General features: G+C 44.1%; 2 protein-coding genes across 6 annotated transcripts; one reads left to right on the top strand and one right to left on the bottom strand.

Moving 5' to 3' along the window:
- The first annotated feature begins 16 nt into the window (after nucleotides 1-16).
- TBP (TATA-box binding protein) lies at nucleotides 17-11000 on the top strand. 4 transcript variants are annotated; one of them, XM_052805871.1, is made up of 8 exons: nucleotides 17-132; nucleotides 2356-2598; nucleotides 3238-3569; nucleotides 4916-5003; nucleotides 7053-7144; nucleotides 8346-8513; nucleotides 8814-8908; nucleotides 9806-11000. In XM_052805871.1, the coding sequence occupies exons 2-8, from the start codon at nucleotides 2545-2547 to the stop codon at nucleotides 9883-9885; spliced, it is 909 nt and encodes a 302-aa protein (XP_052661831.1). In that variant the 5' UTR covers nucleotides 17-132; nucleotides 2356-2544; the 3' UTR covers nucleotides 9886-11000. The 4 variants fall into 4 exon arrangements, with proteins under 4 accessions (XP_052661831.1, XP_052661833.1, XP_052661834.1 ...); XM_052805873.1 differs by having other exon boundaries at nucleotides 21-127; XM_052805874.1 differs by lacking the exon at nucleotides 17-132 and adding an exon at nucleotides 544-608.
- A 1441-nt stretch (nucleotides 11001-12441) lies between these two features.
- Nucleotides 12442-18362, bottom strand: PDCD2 (programmed cell death 2). 2 transcript variants are annotated; one of them, XM_052805869.1, is made up of 6 exons: nucleotides 18016-18347; nucleotides 17649-17903; nucleotides 16153-16338; nucleotides 14971-15086; nucleotides 13582-13698; nucleotides 12442-12879 (listed from the first exon to the last, which is right to left on the bottom strand). In XM_052805869.1, the coding sequence occupies exons 1-6, from the start codon at nucleotides 18314-18316 to the stop codon at nucleotides 12718-12720; spliced, it is 1137 nt and encodes a 378-aa protein (XP_052661829.1). In that variant the 5' UTR covers nucleotides 18317-18347; the 3' UTR covers nucleotides 12442-12717. The 2 variants fall into 2 exon arrangements, with proteins under 2 accessions (XP_052661829.1, XP_052661830.1); XM_052805870.1 differs by lacking the exon at nucleotides 12442-12879 and having other exon boundaries at nucleotides 13591-13698; nucleotides 14942-15086; nucleotides 18016-18362.

The following is an 18362-nucleotide window of genomic DNA, read 5'->3' as shown; positions in this document are numbered from 1 at the left end:
GGCCTTTCCCAGCCTGGGCTTAGCGGCGTGTGTCCCCCAACCCGAGGCGCAGCACCAGCAGCCGTTCTTTCCCGGTCCGAGCGCGGTCAGCCCCCGCCTTCTGAGCGCCTGGTCATGGAAGCCAGCGGTGAGGTGATCAAAGAGCCCCTTGTGTTTGGGGAGATGGGAAGCCGGGCGGCTCCTGCTCTGGAAAAGGGGATGGGGGGGGGGGCACCTTGAGCAAGGCTGTGGCGAGGAAGGGTCAGGAAGCACACGCGGTCCTTGAGGTGGGTCAGGGGGTGCGGTTTAGTACAGCGAGAAAACGGGGAACGACGTTCACAGCGCAGGAGCCGCGCGTGCCAACGCCGAGCACTGCTGGGGAAACAACGGCCCACTGCCCGTCCGCCCAGGCGAGGCGCCGGCCGCCCGCCCCCGCTCCTTGGGGCCGCCGGCACCTCGACCTCGACCCCGACCCCGACCTCCCCTCCGCCCTCACTCAAGATGGCGGCGGGGATAGGCGGTGCGGGGCGCGCGGCGGAAGTGACGCACTCGGGGCGCGCCGGCGGCGCGGGGCGCAGCTTGGCTACGGCGGGCGCTGTGCGGCGGCGGGGCGGCAGCGGCAGCCGCAGGTACCGTGAGCGCCGCGCCCGCCTTCCCCCTTCACCACCACCCCCCTCCCGCTTCTCCACGGGGCCGCTGCACGCTCCGCTGCCCGGCGAGGGATCGACGGGTGCTCAGGGCCAGGCGGGGCCGGTCCGGGCCTGGAGGGCGGGGGCGGGGCCGGGCTCGCTCCGTACCTCCCCGCCGGGGCCCGGCGGCGGGGAAAGCGGGGAAGGGCTCCTTCGGGGGGGGGGGGGGGGAAATGGCGGCCCCCCCCCCCCCCCAACCCGCTTCCTCGCGCGGCTGCGGCGCGTCCCGGGGGCGATCGGCGGCCGTTGGTGCCGTTGGCGGGCGGGTGGAGGAGGTCGTGGCGGGGGCGGCTGGCCGCTGCTGGGGCCGGTCTTGGGGCGGGTGGGAGGCCCGGACGGCGCGGAGAAGCCGGGGAGGCGGCAGGGGGGGGTGGCCTGATGCCGCCGAAGCGGACTGTGGGTGTGAGGGGAGAGATCCTGCAAGGGAGCTCGTTGGGGGGGGGGGGGGGGGGGGTCGGGGCCTTCTCCGGGGTGTCTCTTGCCTCTAGACTCATGTTCCCTCGACAGAAAGGTTGCCCAGCGTCAGTAGTGGAGATGCAAGCAAGGCACGGCTAGGCGGTTACAAGATGGAACTCTGTGTAGGTGTTGTCCTTAGTGCAGGTTCTGGCCTGCCTGGGATCTAGACTTCTTGCTAAACAGCTGGGCTGTCCAGGAGTTAGTTGACTTTATTTCTTCTAAGGTCATGTTTAGGTTTCTAATTTACCTCTGTCTCTGGGCTGTAAAACACGGATGCTGTGTTTGATACCTTCGGTGAGGGTAAAGGTGATCGTGTCTTATGATCACGGGGAAAAAAAAGCATGCCTTTTCAGGTGCAGTGTAAATATTAATGTAATTCTGAGCTCTCATACCTTAAAAAAAAAAAAAAAAAAGAAGGCTGAATAGGCTTTCTTCAAATTTTGAGGTGGTCTACCTCTGGCCTAAAAATGACCTTGAGTATTTCTGGGCAATAGGTGTCTATTTAGGAAAACTATAAATTAATGGAAGAATATTTGATATCAAGGCGTAACATTTAAATTCTCCATTTGTGTCATTTATCTCCATAACACAGCAGCAGAGGTATAGTTTTAAAAAAATATTAAGAAATCATGCATACATTTCAGTCGTGTACCTGAAATTGGCTTTCACGTATTTCTTTTTTTCTCATAAAGTGCATGTCGTTGTTTGAAATCTGTTGGTGCTTTATTTTATGGATGTGAATGGAAGAGGGTTTCCTAGCTCTGATTTGACCAGTGATGCTTTTCCCATAGAAGAAAAAATATTTTTGGAAGCCCGAGCCTTAAAATTGCCAGGAAGAGACTTAGAAGCAATGTGTCAGTAAGCTTGTTGGTTAGTAGTTAGGAGAATTAAATTCTAAAAAAATCAGTGCTTTTCCAGCTAAAGCAAAGCTTGGAATAGAATGAGCATTAACAGCTTGAGTTGTTCGTGCAGGAGGGTTCAGTTAGACAGAGGCCTGCTCATGTGAGTCAGGTTACCTGCCAGGGAATTCAGCAGAAGCACACTGCAAAGTTTCTGTAGTGTGCCTGAAAAAGGTTATTTTTATGGATTGTGCGCTTGAGTGTGCGTGCGTGTGAATGTTCTTATATGTATTGGTATGTGGGTGTCTCTTGTCTAACTTGGGAGCTGATAGGTTTGCTCTTGGGTTTGTGTGTAGGTAGTATTCTCAGGATACTACTTTTTCTCTTTTCAGGCTTTGATTAGTATTTTAGACTCATAATACACATTTCTCCGGAGCTGATGTTTTCCTAACCTTTCAGCTTGGCTTAAAAAGCTACTTTGCTGGAATGTTTTAAAGGGTTAAAAACCCTCTAGGATTTGAAGCTAATTAAAATTAATCGAAGGAAATACTTCTGGCCTCACCAAAGAAATAACTGGAATCATGGATCAGAACAACAGCTTGCCACCCTACGCTCAAGGCTTAGCCTCCCCTCAGGTAAAAACAAATGATTTGATACGCAACTACGATCTGAATTTCTTTGTGAAAGTGTTTTCCGTTTCTTGCGTGTAACTTCAGGATTTTGTTTGCAGATCTGAAAAATTCTGCTGGGTATTGAATAATACTAGTATAAAGCAGAATTTTAAAACCACCAGTTTGTATATCCAGAGGTATAAGAAACATGCAGATATATGGGTTTCCTTCAAGTTGAAACATGACTGACAAGTTGGAAATATTAATTTAATTTTGGTGGTTGCCCTTTAACATACATAATGGACGGTCGCTGTGCTATGAATGCATTTGGTACGATGGGCACAGTCTTTGTTCAAACAATTGCAAATTAAGTTGTGGGTCAAAGTTGAGACATGCTTGCAAGGTAGCGTGAGAAGCATGTCAGCATCACTGGCTGGAGATGAACAATGCTGGAACGGACATCTCTAGAGTAATACTTTATTCTATAGATGAACTGCATTTCCAAGGGCTTTCTGGTTTTAGTGAGTTACTACTATATGCCTCAGGTTTGGTATGATCAATTTATGTTGATTTATTTTTAGACTCCTCCTGAAAACTTTTTCTCTTAAAAACAAAATGGAGTCAACAGGATCTGTGGTTTCTGTTTCATGCTTTCTTCTGTAGGGTGCAATGACTCCAGGAATTCCAATTTTTAGCCCAATGATGCCATATGGCACAGGACTGACACCACAGCCTGTCCAGAGCACCAACAGTCTGTCCATCCTAGAGGAACAGCAGCGGCAGCAGCAGCAGCAACAAGCAGCACAGCAATCTACATCACAGCAAGCGACACAGGGAACATCTGGTCAAACCCCCCAGCTCTTCCACTCACAGACTCTTACCACAGCCCCTTTACCGGGAACCACACCTCTGTACCCCTCTCCAATGACTCCGATGACTCCAATAACTCCTGCAACACCGGCGTCCGAGAGCTCTGGGATAGTGCCACAGCTACAGTGAGTGTCCCATGTGTTAGTGCAGCATGTCCTTTCTCAGATAGCCCTTTAAAGACTTAGGACCAAAGCCACATAAGGAATTGGGTACTGCATTTTGGTGGGAAGGGAGGTCCTGAGAATTTCTGGGTCTCCTCTAGCAATATGAGTCATTTTTGCTTTTATTTTTAGCTTAGCTTCGTTACTAAACCACTTAGTAATATAAACAGTTCCTTAGTGATTTGTCAACAATACATCTTTCAGGCATACCGGTGGAGGATGTTATATATGTCTTTATTTAGCACCATGGTAACTTTTAACTCTATGCACTTTGGGAGTTCATCATGCTTTCGCTATAGTCTGGGTTGATAATCTGGTGTTTCAAAATACGTATACCTGGAAACATATTCTCATTTGTAATTTGCTGGATACTTGTGTCCTGTTCACAGAAAAGCAAACAGTTCCCATATTCTGCTTTAATATCTCACTAACAAAGTTCTATGCGCAGTGAAGTGGAGCTATCACAGCTGAAAGGGTAGAGAGGAAGAAACTAGTTGCTAGTCTGGGAGCTAGAGCTAAGTTGTACTAAATATTCCATGTTCCCGTTTCTAGTTCATGGCTACAGCTGAGTTTGTAATAAGGGAAGAAAACCTAGAACTAGTTCTAGGTTTAGGTATGAAAGTATTTTCACTGAACTTTAGTTTTACAGAGACTTTTACAGCAATTTACGGAAGACCCAAAGAGAAATGGTTGATAATGTGAATTTTGCACTGAAAGAGTGTTCCTTATATTTCTTTCTTTCCCCATTGAGGACCTTTAGATTTCAGGGTTTTCCCAGAAAACAAGTTTCCAAGGAAATTTTGCATCTAGGAACTTCTCTTAAACTTTCTAGAGACCTGCTATCCTATCGCCTGGCAGTGGGTTTGCCTCCTGAGTCATTCCCACTTAGTCCTGCATCTCTTCTTCCTCCTTGAAGGGCATACCAAGGAAAATTTCAGGTGGTACTATTACTACCTCATTTTCTCCTGTTTCCAGCAGCTTCCCTGATCATGGTGGGGGGTCTCAGCATCAAGAATTTTTCCTGCCAAACTGAAATAAAGATTCTTCTCATGAGACACTTTTCATAATAGCTGGCAGATAAGGAGGAATCAGCAATCATGCCTTAGGAGCTACTGCCCTACAAAAGGAGGTTCCTGAGCCAAAACACTGCTCAGTGCTCATGTCGGTAGGAAAGATGTCATTCAAACTCACTTGGAGAAACAAATTAAAATAAAATAAAACATAAAAAAAAATTAAGCTTGGTTAAAAAATGAGGAAGACACATGAATTCTTTATTGTCTTTTTAATGTATTTCTCTGAACTGTCTTCAGGAATATTGTGTCCACGGTGAATCTTGGCTGCAAACTTGACCTAAAAACTATTGCGCTTCGTGCCCGAAATGCTGAATATAATCCCAAGGTAAGAGAAATGTATCAGAGTTCATCCTATAACTGATCTGTCAAAGGCACAGCCTGTGGGTGTAGTTTGCTGTAGTAGATTGAAAAACCTTCCTGCTATAGATGCAGTTTTATACTATAGTTAAAAAAGAAATCTTTAATAAACCTAAAACATTCTGTCAAATTAGTAAAAAGCATTTTTATACTGATGTAGCTGTGTTTTACACCAGGTTGTAATTTGGTAGATTTAGAAGGAACACAGCACATTTAGGAAGAACCCAACCAACAGTGTAATACACTGGCCAAGTTTTTTGTTGTAGAGCTGGCCTCTGCTGCTATTCATGTGGGCATGTTTGTTTGTAGTGCTCGGAAAGTTCCTTTTTCATATTACTGTGAAATGTCTGATGATGAGGTCTTGTCCCCTATCTCCCAACAAGGAGAAAGGAAGGAAGAGTTCAAGTCCTGGGCTCCTGCCAGAGCCACAGTTGTTCTGTATACTGTGGCTTCCTCAACCTGGCTGTTCCCCTGGAATTCTTGTAGTCGCAGTGCAGTCACTCATTTTTTACAGTCTCGTTTCCCCTCTGAGCTCTGTTCCTTTATGTTGTCCCCCAGTACTCCTGCCATCTCCTTGCTCCTGGTGGCTAGGTTTGGTGGAACAGCAAAGTGAAAATGATTTTTTTTTTTTTCATGTTAACTTCTAAGTTGCCTGCTGCTTCTAAATAGCAGTCTGTTAAACTGCAGGATTTTTGTTTAGCTTGGGAAACTTGGAACAACAGCAGAGGACCCGGAGCATTGAATCAAGAAAATTATGTTGCTTCATTTTTCTTTCGGGTGGCTCCTCTTAGAAATGTTATCTTTGCAACCACAGTAGTTGGACATGATTTCTAATAAAAGTTTAGATGTTGTGTAGTTGAATTGACTTGCCTTGGGAAGGCTTCAGTTCTCCTGGGATGTGGTTTTTTTGTTGTTTTAGTATTTGGGATTTTGCTGCAGTTTACCTGAACTCTGCTCTCAAAGATTAAAGCAAGCATGCAGACATAAGTGATAAATAACTGTTACTGTGAGTTTATATCAGTGATGCTGTTACATAATTGCATGTGAGTAAGATATTGGTGCAGCAAAAATCTGAGCATGCCATGGCAACTTTTAAGGTAGGGGTAGGTGGCTGTGTAAAACTTGTAGGCTAGAATAATCAATATGAAATGCTGTTTTCCACAGCAGAGAGAAAGAAGGGTTACATAACACACTCCTGACTTTTAGTCAGTACATTCATCTATCAAAGAAAGATGTTGCTTGGCTGTATTATTTAAGCCATATTTTGACAAACGTGCTGTTGGGTAACCCACGCTACCGCCTCGGTTATGTCAGCAGAACGGTTTATGGGACTGCATGGGGAGCTGGTCCAAGTTAAATACAACAGGCAAACAGAGGTTTGTGTGTGCATGCCCACATCAGTTTCTAGAATCTCTTGCTTCAAAGAGTTTAAGAATATTTGGAAACGCAGGCAGAGATGTTACAGTACTTAGAATAAAAAGCTAGAGCTAACCCGGGCTGCTGTGTTCTACTGCGGTAGTTGAGGCGACTGCAGGTTACACAGAACTTTGATCTCCAGCTTTCTGTTTGCTGGTATTCTAACACTGTTCGGTTTTTTAAGATGCAGAAACAAAACCGATCATAACATATTTGCAGATAGATAGTCTTCCATCTTGCTTAAAACAAACTTCAAGACATGTGGAGGAAATTTTTTATTTATTTTTAAGATTGTCTCTATTGCTGTGTTGCAAATGTTAGCGTTATTTATACGTTGTATATACAGTAATGAGAGATGAGCTTAGTAAAATAGGAATGCAATGGTAAATATCCTTCTGCCTGACTGTACCTCACACTGTGTGTGTTTGAAGCTACTTAAAATTCAAGCATTTCAAGTAAATTTTGAGTGATCCATTAAGTATGTTTGAACTTAATATTTCTTTGCAATACAGTGTAACTTCCTACTTTGATTATGCAGATTTGGTTTTAATGTAACAATTACAGCAATGTATCACTAATGGTCTCAACATTCACATTTCAGCGTTTTGCTGCTGTTATTATGAGAATAAGAGAGCCACGTACTACTGCACTTATATTCAGCTCTGGAAAAATGGTGTGCACAGGAGCGAAAAGGTATGTTTAGGCATTACAAGCAAACTAATTCAGGCTGTCTTTTCTCTTGCATCATGATGTTTTATAAGTGTGATTATTTTATACAGTATCCGTATATATACACCAAAGTTGTACAGGTACAACTAAGCTTGCTTCCCAATTATTTCAAATAGACTTCCTAGATGTTTCTACACAAAATGTCCTTTCATGACTGAAAGGACTTCCCTACAAAAGCAGAAATGGTAGTTCTGTTTCTGAAGCTCTTTCATAGCTGATAAATCAGTCTGATAAACTGATTTGCGGAGATTATTATATTCACTTTTTTGGCTTTGCAGTTATCTTTTTTTTTTTTTCCTAATAATTTAAAAATTTCAATGACCATGCACTGGAACTGCTTAAACTGTAGGGGTGGTGGCAGAGGAAGAGCGATTTTATATTTGAATAGTTTCATTCATCACAGGCCAAGAGCTCCAAGTCTCTGGTCCCCGTAGTCTGATCTGTTCTTAACATGATCATTGAAGCATAAGAATTGAAAACTAAACATCAGCTTAACTCCAGTGAGCAGGAGAGAAATTCTGCTCTGAAGAAGTCTGTTAGGAATCCAGAAGGAGTAAGCTAATGAGGCGAGATGAATGAATAGAGCTGTACAGGAAACGCTTTCTCTGCCTGGTGACGCTTGAAGTTCAAGTTGTCTTACTCTCTGTCAGGAGCAACCAGATTCTCAGCTGTTTACAAAGCTGAAGGAGACCGAGTTCTGCAACAGCGTGTAAAGCCACGCAGTTGTGTTAAACCCAGGTTTGAACGCCTGGGGTGAATCAAGCAGAGAATTTTGGCAGTTTACAGATTTTTATAGAAATACGCATTTTCTAGCAGTAGTAGTTAGAAGTTGTTCTACACTGAGAACTTAAGTAACAGTTTTCACGTCCCATTAGAGGGACTCGGGTCAATATTTTAAGAGCGTGAAATATGTGGATTTATAATTTACTAGTTTCTGCCTCACGAACAGTGGGTACAACATTAATGGTGTTCAGGATCCTACTGCCAAAATTAGCATGCAAACCAGTGCTAGTTGTTAATTTTGGATGTAAAAATTTTGCATGTGACCTTCCCCTCCCCTCAACACAGACATTTTTTTCCCAGTTACATATTTGTGGTTTAATGCTATTTGCTTCAAGTAATACTTAACGGAGGAAATAATACGAGTATCCTTTTCTCACTTCAGTGAGGAGCAATCCAGACTGGCAGCAAGAAAGTATGCAAGAGTTGTTCAGAAACTGGGTTTTCCAGCAAAATTTTTGGATTTTAAAATTCAGAACATGGTGGGCAGCTGTGATGTGAAATTTCCCATCAGATTAGAAGGACTGGTACTCACACACCAGCAGTTCAGCAGGTAAAAAAAGGCTTGCTTATGTTTCATTCTTGCTGCGTATAGACTAGCTTAGAGAGTGACATCCCTTTAGATTATTCCCTTGCACCAGAGGGAAAACCTGCATCTTTGTTCCCATCGCTGTGCTGCCTCGGGTGTAACTGAGGTTGCCCAATATGAACCCATCAGAATGATCTTCCCTGCTACTCTCTCCAAGTTTCAGCGAAGCCTACATCTGCTCTGCCCATTCCTGCAGTCCTGCAGATGAAAGCCTGGAACGTGTGTCTGCAACCATGTTTAAACACTGTCACTCTTCTCTTACAGCTACGAGCCAGAATTGTTTCCTGGCTTAATCTACAGAATGATCAAGCCAAGAATTGTTCTGCTTATTTTTGTTTCTGGAAAAGTGGTTTTAACTGGTAAGTGAAGACAGTATCTTACTCCAACAGGTTAGGTTTAGACTGCGTTACAGAGAACACACAATGATACCAGAGGTATGTAAGCTGCTGGGTACTTTCCTTTGGAGGTGACAGTACTGAGAAAGAAGAGATAGTACAGTATTCTGTGGATGAGAATGCACAAAGCACACCAAAGGTCTGGCTAAATCCATGCAAGCAATGATCATGAATCCTTATCAAGTATGCAGGTGCCCAAAAAGCTGTAAGAGCACAGGTAGTGTTTGCGCGTGACTGAGCTAACTTCTTTTGACAGCTTGGCTGAAGGCTGCTGCCATTCTCCTTTGATACAGCAGCCGAAGAAGGGGAGATACCTGAGCTGTATGACCTCCTCAACCTTAGGCACTCCACCTACGCCCTTCCTTTTCCCCTCATGCTGAGTCTTCACTATGGAGGAAAAAACCCACAAGACTCAGACAAAAGAGCAAGCACGTCACTGCAGTATGGCAAGCGGCAGGCCTCTGCAGCTGTCTCCGTTGCCAGACCTTGCTCCCCAAGATGTTCGCACTCTCAAAAAAAGCCCCACCAGTTAGGATTTTCTGCAGAAATGTCCTGTGGGGCTGTGCTTTGTAGTTGGGTCTCCTGCAGAAATCGTGTAGGGAAAAAATCCTATTTGCAAGTATAGCATAAGCATGAAGATGCTAATAGAAGTTTTACCAGTTAGCAAAATAAATAGTAAGAAGGCTGGCAATGTATGCTCTATATTAAATTTTTATTTAAAAAAAAAAAAAATCGTAAAAATAGGGATTTATGGATATGCATAGGTTTTGTATAGAGTCACATTCAAATAAACATTCTAAAAGCTAAAATTAAGTATTTGGCAAAAGGTACAAACTAATTTAATTCCCTCTCTTTTTCTAGGTGCTAAAGTACGAGCAGAAATCTACGAAGCATTTGAAAACATCTATCCTATTTTAAAGGGATTCAGAAAGACAACGTAACAGTTTCTACATCTTTCAGAGAAATCAGGGGTGTATTTTAAAACGTATTGCGTATGGCACAGCAGTAACAAGAGATGGACTTCCAGTGAAACTACAACACCAGGACTTGGACTATTTCCCAGTTAGTGCCTACTTCCCTGATGCTCAAGGGGAACTGTATTCTTGATTATGTCTACTGAGTTACTGTGAGTTGCTTTACTGGGCTGTTCCTGGAGCAGTTCCTCCAAGTTTTATTTATATTCTAGCTTTTAAATAGTTTTAATGCCAGTTCTAATAGAAAATCCGTCAGTTCGTTTAAAAAACAAATGCAACTGTGTCACTCAGTGTATAAACCACTTAAATTGCCATGTATATATGTTTTAACTTCCTTCCATAAGACCATGATTTTTATAATTTTCAGAACTTAAGCTTTTAAATTTTTTCAATTTTAAATTTCTTTGGTGCCAGACACATTCCCTCTTTCCAGTATTAAGCAAGACAGAATAAATTTATTAATGAAAATGGCTCACTGTACATATATATATAATATATACCTTCCTTCTCTTTCCTCCTTAAGCTCCACATGTACAATAAACCCTGTTTATACAATTACGGGAACTGTCTTAATGAATTTTAAGATTACCCAGCTGGTAGAGGAAAATACATTGAGAACTTGTTTTTAATTTAATCTGGACTTTTTCAATAGCACATGCACTACTGTAAGTGACTTGTCATTTTGAGAGAACCTTAACAATGCTCTGGCTTGCTTACCAGCAGTCATATCCTTGGCAACGTCTAGCTTGAATATTTCTAGTATGTTAAAGCAAAAGAGATGACTGGTTCAAGAAGTTTGTGTTCAAGTATGTGTTGCCTTATGTTCAACAGATGGGATTTATGCAAGTCTTAAATAGCTACACTTGACTGAATTGGAACAAAGATCCCTGCTTAGCTTCTAGAATTTCTTTAAATTACTACTTTTGTATTTTACCAACTATGACAGTCTCACTATATTAGTGTTCCTGTAAAATGTCAAAGCCCTTCCGACTAGAGTCAGTATGTACATAATCTTCTCTCTGAACTGTGCTTGAAGCTTAATGGGCTGAGAACTAAAAATAAACTTTTTTTTTCTCCAGTAAGTTTCCAGTAATAGTAACCTCCTTTCTATGACTTGCACGTTCTTTCAAACAGCTTTTTTTTTATCTAAAACTAACCCAAATGTAACCATGGTCTCTTTATTTACCAAGTTGGTGTTTCATTCCAGACAAAATGAAGCTTTGGCTGGCTTTGCTACTGTTCCGTTTGCAAATCCTGAGTGACCTTAATCCTTAGTCTTCTCTACTCCCCCCATAGAGGTGTACACCAGTGTTTCTCCAGTGTTTTAATAATTGGTTTCATGGATCTTATCAGAAAACTGCTGTTCAATAACGGAGCTTTGCCAGGGTTAAGTTCAAGATACCCAAACACTGCATTGCCTTCAGTGCCACACCCCTCTGGGCTGTAAGCTATTGAACAGTCCCGAGCGCTCTTGAACGTAACTGTATGACCATCCATGCTTTTGCAGGATCCTGAACTATTACCGACTTACCTGCAAAACTTGGAGCCTTAATTATCTGTGGGATGGTTTTCAGTAAAATCAGTCAAGCTGTACTACACTGACTTAAGACACTGTTTGCTGTTCTGTGACATGTATCAAGGCTTAAAACTACCCTTTTAGAAATTAAGTTAAGTTCTGCGATGACAAAACAGCTTATATGTAAAGCATTCCCTGCCTGCTCATTTGAGTATTTCTAACATCTAAATTAATAAAAAGCCCAACAGCAGGCCTAGGGCTTTCATAAAATCACCTTCAGAATCACTGGTAAGCAGACATGAAGGGTTTAAGCAGGATAAGGGAATATGTAGCTGAAGTAAATTCTATACTGAGACACCAAAAAAAAAAACCCAAAAAAGCCTTATCTTTTCTGCAAATGTAGCTATAGCCAAGCAACTACCACAGTAAATTCAGCATTATGGTTTCACTTCTCTCTTGCCTCAGCTATATGGCAATCAAATAGTAGAAGAATCCCTGCAGAGGGCACGCACTTATTTTTAAACTTCACCAAAGATGGCAGACTTCAGGTACAATTCAGCTTGAAAATCTGCTGCTACAGGCAGTAAGTAACAAGACAAACATGTTCTGGTATGGCTGGCTTTGTTTAAACTGCTTCTGCACCAGATAGCCTCATGCAGAAATAGTTTAACTCAGTTAATAGTGTTAAGTCAGATAAAATGCACAAAAATTAAGTGTTTTATCTTGAATACCCACTCAATCAGAACATGTAACAACTGCCAAGTTAGATTCAGTGTACCTTTTGAGAAAGAGAAGCAGATTTAAATTCCACAGTGAAAGACTAGGTAGCTTTGTCTTAGCTATGGCTTCTGGACGCCTCCTGAGCATAAGCACTCAAGTGATCATACAGTAGTAGTCTGCTTTTCTCTGGGAATTTATGTTAATTTTTCAATAGCACAAAGAAAATCCTGACGGACAACAATCTAAGTTCTTGATGTTCAGCCACCAACAAAAGATACTTTCACCAATCCAAAAATACTTCATTTTTATTTAAACATTCAGAATTGAGATTTGAAGTGAAATTCACTGAACAAATGCATCTGGCTTCATTACCAGGTTGAAGTAAAAGCCCCTGTGGAGCACAAGAGAGCCTGTCAAGGTCTGCTTTTAGTAGTTCTGCAACTGTTACAAGACGCACAGTTACCAGGGACTTTAGTTCAATTACCTGTTTGCACAGTGCAGAGATGCACTGAAACAAGGCAAGTATTCTATTTAGATGACTCAACTTAGTAACTTGATGGAAGTTAAATAGAGCCTGCAGAGAAGTCTTGTTTCCATATGAACTCTTCCAGGTATTCATTTCCCTCACTGCAGTTGTCAGTGCATGTGTACACCACCAGCGTTCCCCAGTCAATGCTCTCTCCAAGGCTGTCAACTTGGAGGTGGTTCAGGAGCTGTGGCATAATCTTCAAGGAAAAACAAAAGGTTTCAGGTATAAAGGCAGGCCACAGCTCTCTGCCCTCTCCCTGCATCTCTTCCAAAAGGGTCCTGCCTTCATTTACGTTCCCTTACACCAAATTCCCAATCAAAGCTACCAAGTAACACAGCAGCTCAAATAAAATAAATTTGGAATTTCCAAAGCAGTGTAGTAGATGCACAGGGAATCAAAGGCATGGCCCTACTTATCTATAGATGTTTTATTTGACTAAGCATTGCCTGATTTTTATAAGCCTCCTTCCACGTGAAATTTACCTTTGGAACTATGTTTTGCCTTTGCATGACGTTAAGTGTATTCACCATACATGTGCTTCAAGCATTCAAAATTCTACCACTGAATACTTCCAGCCAGATGTATTTCCAGTTGACATCGTGAAGGTTTTTTTTTTAAATATACCAGACTCCTATTACTTACGAGATGGTTCCATATTCACAAGTGCACCGTTTTATGGAGGGTGCAAATTATCAGATGGGAACCTACCCTCTATACGTGGAAGTCTTAACAGGAAAAAGCAGTTATGATAGTAAATAAGGGCTCTGTACAATTTAGCATAGTTAGTTTGTAGCAACTTCAACTACCTTGCTCTAATTAACAAGCCAACACCTATACAATTAGATCCTGTTAAGTCTAAACTACGTTACCTATATTATCTTTAAATGAATTTACATACCTGGAATTCAAAAATCCTTTTGGCACCACATGAACAATTTGGGATATCTTTTTCATCAGGAATATTTTCACTTGATACCCAGATTGGGCCTTCTCCTCCTCTGCAGTATCTAATAATCTGAAATAGAGCAGAAGTTCTCAAAACCATCTTTTCACCTTGGTATAAAATGGGTATTTACTGACATAGACAAAGCTGTAAGATGTTGCAGAAAAAGGTCAGTTCCTTTAAGTAATACCCATGGCAAAGTCTATCATTTAGAATACTGCATTTGCAACTAAGACAGGTTCTTTAAGTTTTCTTAACTATTTGAATCATGCAAGTATTCATAACAGTATTTTTTCAATGATCCAGGGATAAACTGCAATGATTTGTATTTCTCTAATTAAGGGACCCAGAAATGTTCAGTCATGTATTTTATAGTCTTGAGATGGAGGAAGAGCAGATTCATAATCAGCACATAGTACAGTATACAGAAAAGTCAGGAATGCAACCCAGCTCCGTTTGCAGTTCTGCATCTAAATGCAAGGGGACTGTCCTAACATCCAAGAAGGAGGTATTTTCAGACATCCATATCCTTTGTTGTTCTGTTACTATCTAAACATTTATACAGCAAATGAGGCATTATCAACAAGAGGACACTTAAGCAGATCAGTCAGAGAGGGAGGTGATGGACCTACCCAAAGCAAAGGAGGGAACAGACTTAAAATCTCCTACTTCCTGGGTGTGCACTTTAACCCCTCAGCTACCAGGTAAAACATGGAGAATTTCTTCGTCCTCCACCACTTTTATGGATTTAGGCCAGTGTTTCCTCTGAATGGAACGAGGAACCATGATTTTGTTTGACAATGTGGCTTTCTTCAGCCTCTTGTGTTAGCAAGAAATAGCACGGGAGGATAGTTCCGTTCTATTTTAAATAGTTGAAATTTTAAAGCCGTCACTAACTTCTTCAACCTTAAAAGCCAAACCAGCCCTCCCGTGCAGCTGGTGACAGTGACAGAGCTCTTCTCTGCAGTTTTGGTTCTGCTGAGAAGGAAAGCCAACAGGGCCAAAGGCTGAGGAAGAGTGCAATGGTTCACCACCCCCTCTGGTTAGAACCACTTCCCAGGATGGCAGGTCCTCCCCCCACAACGTTGGCTTCAGCACCCCTGTGCCTTCTCATCCTGACCAGTTTCTGTTTGAGATAAATGAGCAGGTGCTAAATTCTTACTTCAGCATTAATCAAGTTCTGCATGTAAGGAAGATTAGGGTATATTGGTCAAGGTGTGTGGAGGACGAGGAGGCATCCCCATCGCCATTTCTAACCGTAGGTACAAGAGGCAGTGAAACATTCTGCAGGTGCAGCAGGATGCTGTGTCAGAACCTGTAAGTTCTAAGGCTGCCTCATCTGACCTGCTCTGGTTCGGCAGCTACTCGTTCTTTAAACATTTGGAAGATCTTGTCTTCTTCAGTCTCATGTTTTGCCATTGCTTCCAATGTCTCTTCATCTAAGGACTGAAACGCTTCACCTAAGCAAGAAAAAAACCCCAAACCCCAAAGGTTACAGGCTAATGCAAGACAGCCAAAAATTAAAAACAATACTGCACCTGTAAGTGCATTTTGCTCTCAAGAATCATTCCTGCCGTAAATCACTCTGAGACTTTTTTTTTTGTGACCTATTAAGATTCAGTCACACACGGATCCATTTACTAGTGTTACTTGCATTTTAAACATAGATATCAGTACTGGAATGCTGGAAAGGGAAGGAGTTAATCTACCAAAGTTTATGGCTCCCAGCTGGTATTGCTTAGACTGCTCAACCTTCAGAATGTGACACCTGGAAAAGGCCACCCATGCCGTGCGTGTGCCAGACTTCAGTTTCTAGCACTGAAGAGCGTGTCTCTTACACTCCAACATTCACATCAACGTGGGGCACCAAGCCGTCTTGAGACAGCTTTAGACCCCGGTAAGGGACAGCTGGGAACCCAGCAGCCTTCCCCTGTACCACCACAAACTCTCCATCCTAGGCAGGTGCAAAGCCAGTGCGGTGAGCTGCAAACACATCATGAATTTTAGGGGTGCACAGGGGAAGAGGCCTGCACTTCAACTGCTTCATTCAAGGTCAGTTCAAATAGCCTCAGAACAGTTTTCTTCTAGCACAGACAAGGATATTTTCTTAAGTATCTTCCATAAATTAAGATAAATTGAACCAAGTCAAGCCAAGACCATCTAACTCAAATCTCCCGATTCCAACAGCGTCCGCCAGCAGGGGCTCAGGGCCCTGTTTTTCTCACTGGAGTTGTTCCTTCCCTGCGGGAAGCATAAGGGGACACGGTGTAACTCCCAGCTACCTGCAGCTTCACTGCAGCAACAGCCACTTCAACAGCTCCTGGAGTTGGGCCTTAGTAAGTCTCTCTCCTCTAAAAGCAACTTAAATTACAGGATGTCTACAAAAAACTTGCATCACAAATGACTGTAGATTTAGCCTTTTATCACCAGTAGTTTACAATGAACTTAAAAATCACAATATTTTATATTTTAAAAGAGGTGATACAGGCTTCTTTAGGAAGAATTAGACAGCATCTTATTTCTTACCTGCACTGCCTGTAGCTCCGAGTTCCCCTTGTTCTTTCGGGTCCTTTGAAGTATCTACAGCTCCTTGTTCATCATCAGGATCTACACTGCTGTCAGCAGGAAATTCTGGTTCCTCAGGTTCTATCAGAATTTCATATTCTGGAAAAAGGAATTCGTTATGCTCTGGAATTGCATCCGCCGAATCATCTACAAAACAGAAAACAGATACCATTTCACAACGTCATCTCATATTTTATGTCCTTCTCCCCAAAAGCTACACAGCAAACTACATAGCGAAAATACAGCACAAACACTGCATGAGCAAGAACAATTTACATTGCTGCTAGGCCTGATTTAAAGGTAAAAAAGATTTTATATTAAGGAGAGTAGAAAACTACAATAGGTGACACGTTGCTCTGAATCTCTGTAAATCCAAGAGACACGGAAGACAGACTAAACAGCGTTTGCAGCTGCATTTTAAAAACCAAAACCTGTGGCTCGACAGCTCTGTGTGTATCTCATTCTAGCTAGCATAGGCACACAAGTCAAGCGTGCAACAGGCACCCTGAGGCCGTACCATTTTTCTTACTTTTCCATTGCGTATTGTGAGTTGGCAAAGTTTCCACAAATGCATCAAGTATAATGCTGTCATTACAGAAGGTAACTACGTGCTAGTACATGTTTCAGGTCTCCCTTGTTTAAATTAAATGTTTCAAATGTCTGACCCATAACTTGATTTGCACAATTCAACTTCTTGTGTTCTGCTTATTTCCGCTTCCTAGAAAATTTTCAGGACTAGCATCCCACAAGGTACAACGTGAGATACGTCACACACGCCAAGTTTCATTGCCCCATTATTAACGTGATACTTCTGAAGATTAAAAAAATACTTTAAATACTCTGTACTTGTCCCTTTAACAACCAGCAAACAAGTGTATGAGTGAGATGAGAGAGCAGGAGAGGGGGTGGTTTAAGAAAAGGGTCTCTAAAATAGCACACTCATGGAAACTACTCTCTTCACCCGCTGATCGTCACACTGTCCTGGGAAGGTGTCACCTTTGTCTGTTCCTTAACAATTCATGAATAAGCCGTCTTAAAAGGGAAAAAATTGGTCTATGTCCTTTCAGCTTTTCATGACATAAGGCACGCAGAGAGAGGTCTTTGAAAAGGGACCAAAGGCACGCCTTACATTTATTAGCCTTCCAGGAACAACACAGATCCCACGTTCTTATGTCACGTCAAGTAAACGGCTGAGAATCTGAAAGAACAACCAACCGATCGTTTCCTCACACGTCGTACAACAACACAGAAGACACGACCTCCTTTCTTCTCTCCTCTGCAGGTCCTTACCCCACGAACGAGCAAGCTGGGCACGCCGAAAGGACCGCCGGCTTCGCAACCGCAATCCTTCTCGGCGAGCACCCGCGCCACCGCCGCAGCTCACAAACGACGGAGCCCAACGGCAAAGTCGCAGCGGGTCCCCCCCCCCCCACACCTCCGCCCCCGAAGAGACCCACCTCCGGCTGCGTGCTTCCCGCAGGACCGCCGGTGCCCCCGCCGCCAGTCCAGCGCCTGGTGCTGCGGGCCGCAGTAGGCAGCGCGGCGGCAGCTCCCGCAGACGCGGGGCCCCAGGCAGCCGCAGACGCGGCAGAGAGCGGCACCGCTGCGGAGCCGGAGCGGAGGAGCAGCGGCGGCGAGGCCCGGGGGCGGCTCCTCGGGGGGCGGCTCGGCGGGGTAGGTGTCGTTCCGCCGCGGCAGCTGGTTCCGGAACACTGCGGGAGAGAGGCGGCCGTCGGCGGGGCAGCCCTCGCCCTCCCCCCCGCCCCACTCCCCTCACAGCCTCCTCGCTCGCTCGCCGCCCCCCCCGCCCCCGCCTCGCCTCACCGCAGAGCGGCCCCCGCGGGCCCGGCAGGCGGTAGCAGGCGGCGCCGCGGCAGGCGAAGACGAAAAGGGTGCGGTGGAAGGCGTCGGGGCGGTCGGGCAGCGGCGCGTAGAGTTGGAGCAGGAAGGCGCAGGGCTGCTGACAACGGCCGCAGCGAAGGGCGGCGGGGCCCGGCAACCCGGCCTCGCCCAACCACGCCGGCCGACCCCCGACCTTGCTGGGGAAGCAGGCGCTGCGCAACCGCCAGGCACCGCCCGGCCCCGCCGCCGCCGCCGCGAAGCCCAGCTCCACGCAGGCCGCCATGTTGTCGCCGGAAGGGCGGGGCTTCGCCTCGCGGCGGAAGCGGCCG

The sequence above is a fragment of the Harpia harpyja genome, chromosome 13 (assembly GCF_026419915.1).
Source record: "Harpia harpyja isolate bHarHar1 chromosome 13, bHarHar1 primary haplotype, whole genome shotgun sequence".
Taxonomy (NCBI): domain Eukaryota; kingdom Metazoa; phylum Chordata; class Aves; order Accipitriformes; family Accipitridae; genus Harpia; species Harpia harpyja.
This window is presented reverse-complemented; position numbering and strand designations above follow the sequence as displayed.

Coding starts and splice junctions, on each gene's coding strand:
- TBP (XM_052805871.1), top strand. CDS start 2,545: ATGGATCAGAACAACAGCTTGCCACCCTACGCTCAAGGCTTAGCCTCC. Junction 8,514..8,813: donor ACACACCAGCAGTTCAGCAG/GTAAAAAAAGGC, acceptor CTTCTCTTACAG/CTACGAGCCAGAATTGTTTC. Junction 8,909..9,805: donor TGGAAAAGTGGTTTTAACTG/GTAAGTGAAGAC, acceptor CTCTTTTTCTAG/GTGCTAAAGTACGAGCAGAA.
- PDCD2 (XM_052805869.1), bottom strand. CDS start 18,316: ATGGCGGCCTGCGTGGAGCTGGGCTTCGCGGCGGCGGCGGCGGGGCCG. Junction 17,904..18,015: donor CCCGCGGGGGCCGCTCTGCG/GTGAGGCGAGGC, acceptor TCTCTCCCGCAG/TGTTCCGGAACCAGCTGCCG. Junction 12,880..13,581: donor AAAGGATTTTTGAATTCCAG/GTATGTAAATTC, acceptor TTTTCCTTGAAG/ATTATGCCACAGCTCCTGAA.